We start from the raw sequence: 14,033 nt of genomic DNA, 5'->3' as shown, positions 1-14,033 counted from the left end.
CTCAGGAAGGTCTTTTTCCAGCCACAGTGAAAGGCATGCCCTGCCAAGTCCACTGTCACCCTCGCCGCGCATTTCGCATTTCTCTCCATTTGTGTCTCAGCATACACCTCTCCACACTTCAGAACTGCGATCCCCCAAGCCAGAGCGTTCCGGTCCCTGCAGAGGCACGAAGCTGCCTGCTTCGCGATCTCCAGGCCCGGGATTCCCAGCACCCAGGCCAGAGACACCCGGAAAGCCAGTTGGCTCAGCTGCCGGGGCAGTACTACAGACGTACCACCCCGGTGACCAGGGGACTACTGGCTGGACACTACGCCCCATGGGCGACCATCAGTCTCCCACTCCCCATCCTGTGTCGAAGTATTAAGCAATAGGGATCTTTGGGTTTCTGGAAAGGTCCGAAGGCCTGGGCCCGTACTGGGAAGATAGGGAAGTGAGAGTTAACATTCCCAAATCCTCGATCTTAATTCTGAACAACCATGGTGGAGGACTGGAGCAAATCCCGACTATCTGGCCATGACCTCTCACTCCTGTAGGAAAGCGGCTCAGGCAGTTTGACACCCCTGAGACCTTTCCAGCTTTGGCACAAGCAGCTGACAGTTCAGGGTCAGCTTGGAAGCTTGCGCGGAGACGGGCAGAGCCTCACTAGATGACCAAGGAGAGGAGTTGCTCTGCCGCGTGGACAGTGAATGGGAAACGGACATCCAGTTAAGTGTACACACCCCATGCGCACACACGCCGGTGCTCCCTGCTACCTCTTTCCCAAGTCCCCAGCCACACACGCCCCCGAACTCATGATCACGCCGCGCCCGGCTCCTCCCCCACTCCCAAGCCAAGCTCACCTTGCCACGCTCGCCCCATGCCCACCCTCGCCGGCACACGCGCTCACACCCGAGTCAGCGGCACACTCCACCACCACCTCCAGGCACACCCTAAGATTCCTCCACTCTCCTGAGAAGACGCACCAGGCTCTGCCTAGTCTCCCCGCCCCCCCTCCCCGCTACACCCCCCACTCACGCGCGCGCCCCTCTACACACACACACACACACACACACACACACACACACACACACACACCCTCGCGCAGAGTCACTCCCCCTCGCACGCCCTCGCCCTGGGCACCCTCCCGCGGCGAGGCTCCCGCGTCCTCCTCCTCGCTCCCTCTGCTGCCTGGTGGCTCTGCGCTCTCGGGCCCGGCCTGGGGCCGCTCGACCCGTGGGGGATCGGTGGGGAGCGGAGGGCGCAGCCTCGCCGCCTCCCCCGGACTCTCCTCTCCGCCCCGCCCGCGCCGCGCCCCCCACCGCCTCCTCGGGAGAGGGACCTCGGGAGAGGCAGCCCCGTGGCCGGCCCGGCTCCTCTCCGCGAGGCACCGGCAGCAGCAGCGGCGGGGGCAGGGAACAAGCGAACCGGAGCTCACGAGCCCGAGAGCGGAGCGGCTAGGCGGGGAGGGGACGCGCTGCCGAGCTGGGGCTGGAGCGGCGGTGGCGGCCGCGACAGCGGGGGAAGGACGGCCCCCCGGACGGACCGACACACGAACCGACCGAGTGAGGGAGGAACGAGCGAGACTTCGCCGGCGAGGAGGAGCCGCCCGAGCGGCGGCTTCTGGGCGCTTCCCCGCGCTGCTGGGCGCTCTGTGCCTCGGCGGCCCCCGGCCGCAGCTTCCTCGCGCGCGCGGGGCGCGGGGCCTGGGGCTGGCTTCGGCGAAGGTAAGAGGGAAGCGACCGAGCCTTCTGGAGCCAGCAAGTGCGAGGAGCGCTGCTCCCACGCCTGTTGCTCCAGCTGCCCACGCGGCACCCTCCCACTCCCGCGCCCGGGTGGGTGGGCGCTGGGTCTCCGGAAGGATTGGGGGTGGGGCCGTGGCCGTGGGGGAGCAGGCAGCGGGCCTGGGGGCGTCGGTTCCCTTGGCTGCGGAGCCACCTCTGGGCACCCAGGCTCTGAGAGGTTTGGGGGTGGGGGTGTGAACCTCTGCCCTCTTGCCATTGGCCTGCCTTCCCTTGCCGGGTGCCAGAAGCAGCGCCCCGGGATCTGTCTGCAGGTGGCGACGGTTTGCTCCGTCCCTGCTCTTTGTGAGCCGAGGAGAGAAATGGCTGAGAGTGGAAGCTGGGAGCCGTTTGGGGCGCTTCGCAAAGTTCGCCAGCCCAGCGAGTCTGTGGTGCGCCTGCCAGAGGCTGGGGGCTGGTCCAGCTGGTCGTGCCTGTCACATCTTCCACCCTGTGGACCCTAGGAAAGGTCTCTGAAGTGTTATGAACGGCCCCAGAGAAGGGGTTTCAAAGACTCTTTTGTTTTACAAGGTGTTTACACAGGGGATGGGCAGAGAAGTTACCTAGAATCAACTAAATTCCTGCACTTGCTTAGTGCTGGCATTTTATTCGGCCTACGGTATTCTCCTTTCATTCGGGGCAGCCTTGATAAGTCAGCAACAGGCTGAGGTTCCAGACCTGAAATCAAGGCAAAGAGAAGTCTCCGTGTATTTGACGTGCCTCTGAACTTTCACAGGGGGATAGACACAATGCAATCCGTAATCAGGTCTTACAGAGTGGTCATGCATGCATGAATCGATGCATTACTTACTCTTACTTCAAGGGAGCCTGCATGTTTATCTCTGGGAAAGGGGCTTCTGGGCGTTCATTCAGTGCAAAGCATGTGTATGGCCCATGTGGACACATACTGGCCCGCAGAAAGGAGTTGATGTGTTTATTTTTTCCGTGGTGCTTCTTGAATGCTACAAGACTCCAGAGGAGGAAGGATTAGCAGCTTGCTCCCTTTTGCTGTTGAGAAGGCTGAAAACCAAAAGAGTTCAGGGGAAACTGCCCTGACCATCCTAGGAGTGGCACTGTGGAGAAGGCTATCTATGTGTCCCAGGCCTGTGCCGCAAGGATCTCCAGCTTGGTTCCCCCACCCATTTCATACCTAACAAAATCCCACCAACAGACGCAGGGCAGACTCCCTGGGAGCGTCAGCCGGTCCCTCAGACCAGCTCCAGTTTCTGGAGGCTCTCTCCTGAGGTCATTGAAGGGCAGATCTTGGTGGTGTGACATTTTTGCCATTTTTTTTTTATCTGTGCTCAGACCCCAGGAAGAGAGGTCTGTCCCCTTTTGATTCTCTGCCTCCAAAACCGAAGCTGTTTATCAGGGCAGCTGACTTTTTAAAGCAAGAGAAAGTGGTTTCTTTTTCCAAGATTTTTCCGCGATCGTCATTTCTGAGTTTTCCTGGTTGTAATCTCCCTCCTGCATTTCTCCCTTACCCCACTGCTGAGTCTTTCCCACTGTCCAACTCTTTTGCCACAAACAAAAATAGCTTCAGAGTTTTCATTTGTAAGGCATCCACGTCCTAGTAAAACCGTGGTATGGGAGGTGTGTGCAGTGCCATTGGCTGGAAATGGGGCCGCACTGTAGTGCCTGTGGCAGGGTCCATACCCAGGCAAGCTCCAAGTGGCGCTGGCAGTGTTAGCGGTGAGTGTTGCATCGACAGCCTTCAGAAGTCCTGTTTGAGCCAGGTCATCCCTACAGGGTTGTGTGGTGGGTGTGGCTGGTATGGGCTTGGGCATGGTGTCTGGTGGGATGATTGTCCTCTTCCAGACTCAGACGTGTACCGTATATGACCATGTGCACGCACATATGAAGGCACATAGAAGGTGGCAAAGGGTAATTGCTATTTTCTTGGTACTTTTAACCAGAAGGATGAGTTCTGAGTCTCTGGAGACAGTCTGGCACCTGCACGACCTTCTTGAGAAAGGTGGTTCTGGATTATTATACAGGGTAAAAGTTCACCCTTGGGACAAGAGACTTTAGGATAGATAGGGAGGGGATTAGTGTTGCCTTTCTCTGAGCTTTCGGTTATCCATCAGAAAGCAGTTTGTGTATTACTCATGGCCTTGGAAAAGAAGAGTTGACTCAGTGAAGAGGGTGAGGGGAAGGAGCTCAGCTCACAGAAGCAGGCAGCTGGTACTGGGACTCCAGAATCCCAGGGGCAGCACTGTGAGACTAGAAGGAGGGGTCATTGTCCTTTCAGGGCCATGTGTCTGGCTAACAAGATTCTCCAGGGTACCTCCTGAATCAGCAATCTCTTAATCTTTGCCATTTGAACCCCTGCCAGGGCCCATCTCTTTGATAAGGCAGGGATGTTAGGGGTCATGAGTCAAGAGGCCAGCAAGGACATGAAGGCTTAGCCCTCTTTCCTTCCGAGGAGGGTGAGGGGATTTCTGTGGGCAGACTAGGCCTTGGATTTCCTTGGGTTCCAAGTGATGCAGGTTGTGTGTCCTGTTCTGGGCATCAGCCTCATCAGGAATTCCCAGAACTCCCTCTGCTGAGATGAGGCTCAGGCTAATTGCATCCCCACAGCAACCAAGCCAGATGCTCTACTTCCCGCTCTGCATGGGCAGCCATCATGAGGCAGTCTCAGAGAGACAGGAGATGGAGCGTCTGTGTCCTGGATCCAGGAGAGTCATTTGAATCAAAAGGTCCTCCTTCATTTTCTCTTTAGGCTCTCGTGTTACAGACGAAGATTCTGCAACCCAGAAAGTTAACGGTGGCTTGCTTTCAAAAGTTAAGGGTAGTACTAAAACAGACGGAAAGGTCCCTGGAGCCTGCGCTCTCAGCTGCCTGCTTCTTCTAAGGGAGCATTAGGATCGGGCTGTACCTAGTTCAGGGAATCCATTTGACAGGGAGCCAGACAATGGTCTGGTTTGAAAACCGTCCAACCCTATATATATTAACTTAACCACTTGGAAGGAAACTTCTGAGGCTTTGACATTTTTTTTTCCTGTCACCAATAGGCAAAAACATCATGGGGTTTTTGTGGGAGTAAACTAAACGTTGTATGACGTGGAAAGGTGCCTTGGATAGTGCCCAGAACTTTGCTGGTGCTCAGGAAACTTGACCTGAGTCAGAATCAGAACTATCTATAACTAATGTTTAGCTTACGTTCATTTCCCAGGCCCTCACCCCTTGGAAACCTAGCTAAGTATATACTAGGGAGGGGGGGCAGGGGTCTCTCCTGGTCCAAAGAAAACACAGTTCATTGTAAGGGCGAATGCTTTGAAGACAACTATGGAATGCAGAGTGTGTTTCTGAATCGTCTCTCAGCGGTGTGTGGATTACCTGCTGTCGCGGATGAATGACCTCCTCTCTCCTCCGTTCTCTCAGTTCCTATAATCAAGGACTCATCAGGCCGGTGCTGTTTTTCTACCTCTAAGCAGTGACATCTATAGGAAACAGCATTGTCATTCTCTTTGTCTTCTGCAGCATCTAAACAACCTTTCAGGAAGAGAGGCACTTACGAAGATCCCCTCCCCTTAGCATGTAGGTGGGGAAACTGAGGCAGAAATCAACTCCTCAAGGACACTTATCTAACCTACAGTGAGTCTGCAGACACTTAATTCTCAGGATTTCAATTCGGCTCTGTCTTCAGAGTTTACTGTTTAGAAAGAGAACAGCCACCCTTGACAGCCTCAGGAAACAGCAGCAAGGCATAGAGTTAAACAGAGAGCACAAGCAGCATCTGCCAAATAGCAGTCCTGGCTCGGGTACCTGCTCAAGCACTGCATGCACTATTGCCACTTGCTGGGCTAGATGGAAAGCCTTTGCCCTGAAAGATCTTTGTGGGTCCCAGGGAATGTCCTGCCTAGAGTGACTCCCAACCAGTTCTGACTATTTATTAATCATTTAGGAAGTCACAGTCACTCCTTAGCTCTCATTTCCCTTATGTGTAAGATGAGGACTACAGGGGTTGTTTTGGTGACTTGATGGAAACCGTCTATGGATGCATAAGGTACGGAGCCTGGTGTGGTCAGTGCTCAGTCATCCATTCAAGGTCAAATCCCGGACCTGTGTTTCAGGGTTGTCAGAATGCTAGGTATCAATAGGCCTTAGATTCTCTTATTCATGAAATGCTAGACACCGTAGACTCTTCTGACTGGGGTTGCTTTGAGGATGAAATGAGATAGCATGGGAGACAGTGCAATACCTTGCATCGAGTATCTGGCCATTTCTTACTGTTGATGCCACTACTGTTAATGAAAAGATATAAAGCACCTGAAATCCAAGCTTGGCGTGGCAGGTGCTTGAGCAGAGAGGCAGAGTGCAGAGAGCCTAAAGGGAGGAGAGTCTTGGGAGAAGAGGAAGCATCACCAAGAAGGAGAACAGGTAGGATTTTAATGAGCAAGGCAAGTGGAGGGACATGGGAGATACTCCAGAGACAGACATCCAGGGTTTGTTTGTGAGCCCGTCTCTGCTCTTGTTGTTGGAGGCTAGGGAGGTACCTGGACTGCCTAGCTGATATATTAAGCTAGGTCCCTGTATGAAGATGCTGGAATGTCAGGCCAAGGAGTTAGAGTTTTATTTCACAGGCTACAGAGTGAAGCCCAATCAGAAACTTGCTTTAAGGAGATTGCTCTGAGTAGAATGAATTCCAAGGAAAAGGGGGGGAATCTAGGAATGGGGGGAGTGAGACCAGAATGCCAGCAGCAGGGAGGACCCAGGGAGCCAGTCTTTCATGGTGTTTCATTATTTGGCAATCCTTGGAATGGAGTACAAAAAAACATGGTCAGGTGCTGGCTGGTGGTGGCACATGCCTTTAATCCCAGCACTCAGGAGGCAGAGGCAGGTGAATCTCTGTAAGTTCAAGGCCAGCCTCGTCTACAGAGCGAGGTCCAGGACAGCCAGGGTTCTACAGAGAAACCTTGTCTTGAAAAACAAAAACTAAAACAAACCATGGCCAGGGTAAGTGGCCTAGGGTGAGGGATGCTGTGGGCAGGAAGTGAAAAGCAGCATTCGGGATGGAGAGAGTATAAGCTTTTCTGTCTCAGAGGCATCCGGGTAGGAAAGACCAGTAGCAGCTCAGAAGCAAAAGCACCATTAGCGCCTGGAGAAGCCGGCAAAGTGGCATTCCTGGAGAGAGGAAGGCCAAAGTTCATCACAAGTCTGTGTAATAAGTCACCCAACTCCAAAACCAGGCCGACAAACAACACCACAGACTCCCAAAGTCACCTCTACCTCGTTTATTTCAATACAGAAATAAACCAAGCGCGTTCTGGAGAATCCAAATAACTGAGCTAGGATTTGGCTCTGCGCGGTGCGATCAGTTTAGGATTAGTGGAGTTGAGTGTGCCAACCCCAAACAATTTCCCGTCACTGTTACGTGTGTTTCTGTGTCACCACATGGCTTCCCACAGATGGTATACATTTGGGGATTGCAGAGTCATTTCACTATCATCTTTAAAAAGCCAAATCTGGGAAGGTAAATCTGCTTCCCCAAGCCGAATATAGTTCTCCGTGCCATTGTTCCCTCCATCCTCACAGGTGATGGGGAATGTGGTGCAGAGAGCTGCGCATGAAGGGCAAGGGTGCCCAGCCCTGAAGACGCTCCGAAGGGTCGGTAGAGGACAGGTGAGAGAGCCTGGCATGGGATGGTGTGTTGTTATATAATGGGGAACTCTGGGTTCTGGGCAGATGGAGACAGGAGGCGAGGGAGCTAGGGAAGGCAGTGAGCATGGCTCAGCTTGCTTTGGGGTGGGAGAGGGACAGTGTGGAAGTCAGGTGGACCAAGAACCCAAGAATGCCTTCATTTGGTTGAGAGAGAGAGAGAGAGAGAGAGAGAGAGAGAGAGACCCCGTACAACCTCACAACCGTTCTCTGTCTGTTCATCATGCTTCTGGCGGCTGCAATTGGACAGTAGGTTGCTAGGGCAAGGATCCAGGCCAAGCATCCTCAAGAGTAAGTAGCAATTTGCCAGTGAAAGCTTTCTCCAAGGGAGTCAGGGGGGAGAACTTCACTGGGCTCTTGGCTTGCTGGGGTCTCCCACCTTGACAGAATTTTCTAAACCCAGCCTCAGTCTCCTTCCCACCAGGGAGAAATAGAAAGGATGTGTTTACTTGATCTCCTTCATTGGCACCCCGATTTCTGATTACCCCGGTGGATGAAGAGTGAAATAAAAATTAGCATGTTTATCCCACTTTTAAATTCGTTTAATGAGAACTCATTTACCCTCTCCCAATTTAAATTCGCAATAACACCCATAACCTTTCAGAGCTAATTATTACCCATCTTCCCAGATCTTCCTGTTCAAGGCTTTCCTTCCCAGTACTCCTGGAGCCCCCCAACCCAGCTTGACACTCTATCAGTCAGCTGCCTCTGATGAACTGGCCCTATGCACAGCCCCTGTGAGGTACTATCCTTGCATCACTATCAGAGTTCCCTATTTGGGTGCTTTCAGTTTTATCTTGCCTTGGAGACTTGCTGTTTCACTCAGTGACCCTCCCCTTGTCCCATCCTCCAACAATCAAAGGAGACTCAGCCCCTTTCTCTGATCTTTCCTATTCCCCAGGGGTCACGGAACTAACTTCAAGCTGGTGTGCACAGTGTCTGAGCAGCTACCAGCCCAAAAGCTGGAGTCACCATGGCGGCGGGAGTTGCAGCCTGGCTGCCTTTTGCCCGGGCTGCAGCCATTGGGTGGATGCCAGTGGCCAATTGCCCCATGCCCCTAGCTCCAGCAGACAAGAACAAGAGGCAAGACGAGCTGATCGTCCTCAACGTGAGCGGAAGACGGTTCCAGACCTGGAGGACCACTCTGGAGCGCTACCCCGACACCCTACTGGGTAGCACAGAGAAAGAGTTCTTCTTCAATGAGGACACCAAGGAGTACTTCTTTGACCGCGACCCGGAAGTGTTCCGCTGCGTGCTCAACTTCTACCGCACCGGGAAACTGCACTACCCGCGCTACGAGTGTATTTCTGCCTACGACGATGAGTTGGCCTTCTATGGCATCCTCCCTGAGATCATTGGAGACTGCTGCTACGAGGAGTACAAAGACCGCAAGCGGGAGAACGCGGAGCGGCTCATGGACGACAATGACTCTGAGAATAACCAGGAGTCCATGCCCTCGCTCAGCTTCCGCCAGACCATGTGGCGGGCATTCGAGAACCCACACACCAGCACCCTGGCCCTGGTCTTCTACTACGTGACTGGTTTCTTCATTGCCGTCTCAGTCATCACCAACGTGGTGGAGACGGTGCCGTGCGGCACGGTGCCAGGGAGCAAGGAGCTGCCATGTGGAGAGCGCTACTCGGTAGCCTTCTTCTGCCTGGACACTGCCTGCGTCATGATCTTCACAGTGGAGTACCTCCTCCGGCTTTTCGCAGCGCCCAGTCGATACCGTTTCATTCGCAGTGTGATGAGCATCATCGACGTGGTGGCCATCATGCCCTATTACATCGGCCTGGTCATGACCAACAATGAGGATGTATCTGGGGCCTTCGTCACGCTCCGGGTCTTCCGTGTCTTCAGGATCTTCAAGTTCTCCCGACACTCCCAGGGCCTACGGATCCTGGGCTACACCCTGAAGAGCTGTGCCTCGGAACTGGGCTTTCTCCTCTTCTCCCTCACCATGGCCATAATCATCTTTGCCACTGTGATGTTTTATGCCGAGAAGGGCTCCTCTGCCAGCAAATTCACAAGTATCCCTGCATCTTTCTGGTACACCATTGTCACCATGACTACACTGGGGTAAGTCGGTGTCACTGGCCTGGCTAGGATGAAGTTGGATTGGTTTGATCACAAAGCTTTAGGTGGTGTATTACGATTGAGGGGAGGAGGTTTGGAGACAAGAGTCCTTCACTCAACTCTTGGAAGCCAAGGGAGTGGAACAGTCAGAAAAGAAACGAGTGATTTGTTTGTGGGTGGTGACTTGCTCTGAATTGATTCTCTTGGGGCAGGGGTGAGGCATGTGTTTTATAAAACATGGGAAATTAAGTCACTATATCTTTCCTCAAGCAGTGTGGTGTGTGTGATGGCAGGGTGGAGTGTCTCGAACAACTGTGCAGGGAAGGAAGACAGAGCAGGCGGGTGGTGGGGCAGAAGGCTGGGAGAAGTTGGGTGAATGGTACGCAATCTGCACATGCAGATCCCTTCCTGCATTTCTCCTTGGTAGCGTAGTTGCAAGCTGCTTTCTCTTCTTTCTGCTGCCACAGACACTCATGGGTTCAGTCGCTCTTATTAGAATTTCTCCCCATGACCCTGATTTGGGGATTTATTTGCAGAGCAAGGCACCACTTTCTTTTTTTTTCTCACCAATGGAGGAGCAGGCTTGTTTTATCAACTGGAGTCAGAGGGGGAATGACCCAGCCTACTTGTGTGCCTGTGAAACAGTCTCAATGGGTCACGTGGCCAGGCACTACTATCTTCAGAGGGAGAGACAAGTGCTCGGTGCAGTGCGATCTCAGGTGACATTTCCCTCCCAGATCTCTGAGCCCTCCACTCCACGGAGGTCACAAAAATACATTTATGGTGCTGGTGTGTGAAGCTTTCCATTAGACAAAGGGGTCCCAGGAAGGAGATTAAAGCCTTCATCCTAACAGGATTAGAGAAAAATAAAGGCAGCTTTATGGAGACATAGATTTCAGAGGGGTTCTGTCTCAGCCTCGGAGACTAATAAAAAATCCCTCCACAATTCATACGCCGGCTCTAGATTTGCTTAGAAAAGGAAGCATTATATTGCTGATGGAGAATTCATGAAGCTTTTTATTTGGTCTTTGACAATTCAGTTGGTGGCATCCTGGTAATTCAATTTTTTTCCCCTAGCTGAAACCCTGTTGTGGTGGCATAGGTTTATTCCATAGTGCTGCGTGTGCTCATTGGGACCAGCTGAGCAGGTGATTGGACCTTCTGAAGTGATTGCATTTGTCGTCCTGCCACAGGAGAGGAGCAGGGAGGAGCGAGGGATGTCACCGTCCATTTGTGAATGCCATGTTTGATCCAGGCATTCATTCCCTTACCTCTGTCTGTCGAAAGAAAACTATACAACCATTCTTCTCAACACCACACACACACACACACACACACACACACACACACACACACACACACACACACACACCACACTCACACCGTACATCATGCATACACAGGTGAGCACCTGCCCACAAATGTGCTCATCAAATAACTAGCTGCCCACCAGAGTGAATGTCTAACTCAGACTGTACCTTTCTTGGATCAAATGGCAGATGTGAGCTTTGGGCACCATGAGATATTCGGGATAAAGTGAGCTAGGGACTTGGCTTCATGTTTGTCTCTTCTAGGCAGACCCTAGCCATCCTTCACCTTCCTAAAGAAACCCAGGTATCTCATCCCAACCCTCAAGCATGATCCTGATGGGAATCCGTGACTCCCCAGCTGCCTTTTGATGGGACTCGTGACCCCAAAGGGAGGAACTTGTATTGCGATACGTACCAGGCAGATTGATGGGTGTCAGAATTAAAATGGGATCAATAGGAGCGCCACTGGCCATCTGCCCATTACTTTTTATTAGTAGTATAATAGCATCTGGGTGTCTACTGCGTGTCAGCAGTGTGCCGAGCTCTTCGCATATATTATCTTTAAGTCCTCTCAGCAGCCTTGCAAAGTAGGAGAAGTTCTGTACTCTTTAAAGATACAGAAGGTGAGGCTCAGAGGGATTCAGTAAATTTCCCAGAGTCACAGCTGAACTTCAAATACCGCTATACACCTTCAACGTCCTTTCTCCTTGTCCCACGTCCCACTGCCCCACTCCGTCGTGGCCTCCAGTAGAAGCCAGACCTGGGGCGTATTACTTTTTTAGATGACCTTCGAATGTGATATTCCCTTCTAGTCACGTGACTGGGTCAAGAAAGCATCCTCTTGGTGAGTATTGTGTGCCAGGCATTATCCTGGGCACGCAGAGACTGTACACATCACACATTTCCTTCTAGACCGACCAGAAGACTGCATCAGAGATCAATGGCTGTTTTCATAGCTAAGCTTGGGATTTTACTGCTAGTTTTACTGTGCAGTAGAGCAGGATGCAGGAAGACTGCAGGAGAAGGCACGTGAGGAGGAAAAGACTCTGCCCACACTGGGCACAGGTGTGGCTCCCTTGCGGGCCCTGAACCTCCTCACTCCACCCCCAGTGATGAATAGTCTTGGCTCTCGGTCCTAATACATTGAAATGTCTAGCTTCCGAGAGGCGACTAAACGGGCCAGAAAGGAAGCCTTTAGTCTTCTCTTTCTTCTATGCAGACAAGTTACAAGACAGCAGTCTCGTTTCCTTCCTTCCACTCTGACTGTAGCTCCGTGCTAGATCAAGCTACTTTGACTTTGACCTGAGCTGGCAGTTGGCACCATTACCTGGCTCGTTTGTTTAGCTCTACATAGCAGGTGCTTGGCAAAATGCATTTTAATGGAGGGGTCAGCGTAAATGGGGCACCTTCCTCATTTACTTGGCCTGATATTGTTCTCAGTCTCTTCTAGATGTATCTGTCCTTTCTTGAGGGTAAATTGAAGGTTTGAGCCTGCAGCCTTGCAGCAACTCCAGCCCTGGATGCTGTGTCTCAGCTCTGCTGCTCCTGGAGAGAGGAGAGCAAACTTGACTGATCTGTCCACTGAGATGATACAGGACCACATGGAGCTTCTTGCCCTTACTAGGGGACTTTCTGGCTCAACGCTGGAAAGTTTCCTCTCTCTCCTGGCTGGCTTCCTTCCAAACCACATTCACTGGCTAGTTTTAGTCCTGATCGACCATTGAAGGAAGTTCTTTTTTTTTTCCTCTATGTTGAATTTGAGCTCCATGTGACCAGGAAGGATGAAGGACTAGCTCTGAAGTGGTCCAGTTGCTTCCAGGAGCTCCCAGCACATACCCACCACGCCTGTGGTTCCCCTTGCCCTTCGCCTCCCTGAACTCCCATCTCTAATCAATGATACTATCTTCAGCTCCTTCTCAAAGCAGTGCCAGCCAGCATGCTGAGCACCAATACAAGCGAAAGTATCTGCTTTGCCAGGCTCCGGTTGCCATCTCTGCCTGCTTCCCACTACCTCTCTCAGGTATCAGTAGACGTCCCCCAGGGAAGGATCTCCTGGAGCCAATTATCACCATTTATTTAATATTTCAAAATACTTTACGCACACAAGAACAAATGACAGCCCAAATTATCACCCAGGCTTGAAGATGTCTTTCCTTGGCAGGCTCCTGTGCCGGTAGGAAAGACCCCTGAGCTGCGCCCAGGTTTCCCTTCTGCTCCCTTGACAGTTGAGATCCCAAATGCACCATTCAAGGATTAATTTCAGTGTTCATAATTGATGCTATAAATAAAACAAATCCCCAATTATCTCAGTTAATAGAGGAAAGGGATAACGTGGAACTCCCAATATTAAATAAGACCAACATAACTAGTTTGGGAATGTATTATATGAGGTGAGTTATGTCAAAGCAAATTTCCCTTCTTAATTTCGCTTGGCTTTGCTTAGCACTGTGGCTGACCTGGAGCAAGTCCTGAGTAGGTCCTTGAGGCAGCTCAGGTTAGGATGTGGGGAAAAAGAGAAGCTGGGAGCCTTTTGGGTGTGCATTCTCAAAAGCTGGGGGTGGTGCTGACTTCAGGACATCTGGAGTGGACTGCTCTTGGACTTCTTAAAGAGGGGAATTGGGCCTGGGAAAGGTGGGGGAAGGTATGCAGCAGCCTGCTCCTGACTTACATAATTGTCATCGGCAACCTGTCTGTCACCCCGTGCTCTGAGATGAGAGCATTTCTGACAGTGTCCAAAAATCACTTTAACAAAAGCAGAATTGATTTTTTTTGTTTTTGTTTTTGTTTTTTTTTTTTTTTTACTTCTTCCAATCGTGAAGCAGTCTCCAGGTGATTTGTAGTTCCCTTTAAAACCTTATCCTGGAGGGCGGCTGTCTGAGGTCCCAGGAGGCAGGAAGACTCAGGAAGTCAGGGATGGAGAGAGAACACTGTGGGTAGGGGTTCTGGGTCAGGCTCTCCAGTGCCAGAAATGGAGCTTGTCTGAGATGTGTTTTTATGAACTCTTCCATTTTCAGTGTTCTGTCTGTACTTCCACAGGGATCATCATACCTCAGTCTAGATACTGTGTGGGGTGGAGCCCTGACCCCAGGACTGCTCACAAAACATTCTGAGAATGAGTGACCTTTGGGTTGTTTGTTTGTTTTTGTTTCTTGGCATTTCTTAACTGATAGTTCCCTGGTGCTGAAATTCCCAAGAGAGGATACAGACTTACATCTCAACAAGGAGTCTT

The 14,033-nt window shown here is 51.8% G+C and overlaps 1 protein-coding gene across 3 annotated transcripts in view; it reads left to right on the top strand.

Annotated features, from left to right (window-relative positions):
* The first annotated feature begins 1,053 nt into the window (after positions 1-1,053).
* Kcnd3 (potassium voltage-gated channel subfamily D member 3) overlaps positions 1,054-14,033 on the top strand; it is a 222,343-nt gene continuing 209,363 nt past the window's right edge. For 2 of the 3 annotated variants that reach the window (XM_075981698.1, XM_075981697.1), the window contains exons 1-3: positions 1,054-1,703; positions 7,296-7,382; positions 8,320-9,497. In XM_075981698.1, coding sequence (XP_075837813.1) covers positions 8,392-9,497 — 1,106 coding nt within the window. In that variant the 5' untranslated portion in view covers positions 1,054-1,703; positions 7,296-7,382; positions 8,320-8,391. The remainder of the gene's footprint in view (positions 1,704-7,295; positions 7,383-8,319; positions 9,498-14,033) is intronic. The other variant, XM_075981696.1, reaches the window with a different exon arrangement.

This window comes from Microtus pennsylvanicus, chromosome 7 (genome assembly GCF_037038515.1).
Source record: "Microtus pennsylvanicus isolate mMicPen1 chromosome 7, mMicPen1.hap1, whole genome shotgun sequence".
In the NCBI taxonomy this organism is placed as follows: Eukaryota; Metazoa; Chordata; class Mammalia; order Rodentia; family Cricetidae; genus Microtus; species Microtus pennsylvanicus.
This window is presented reverse-complemented; position numbering and strand designations above follow the sequence as displayed.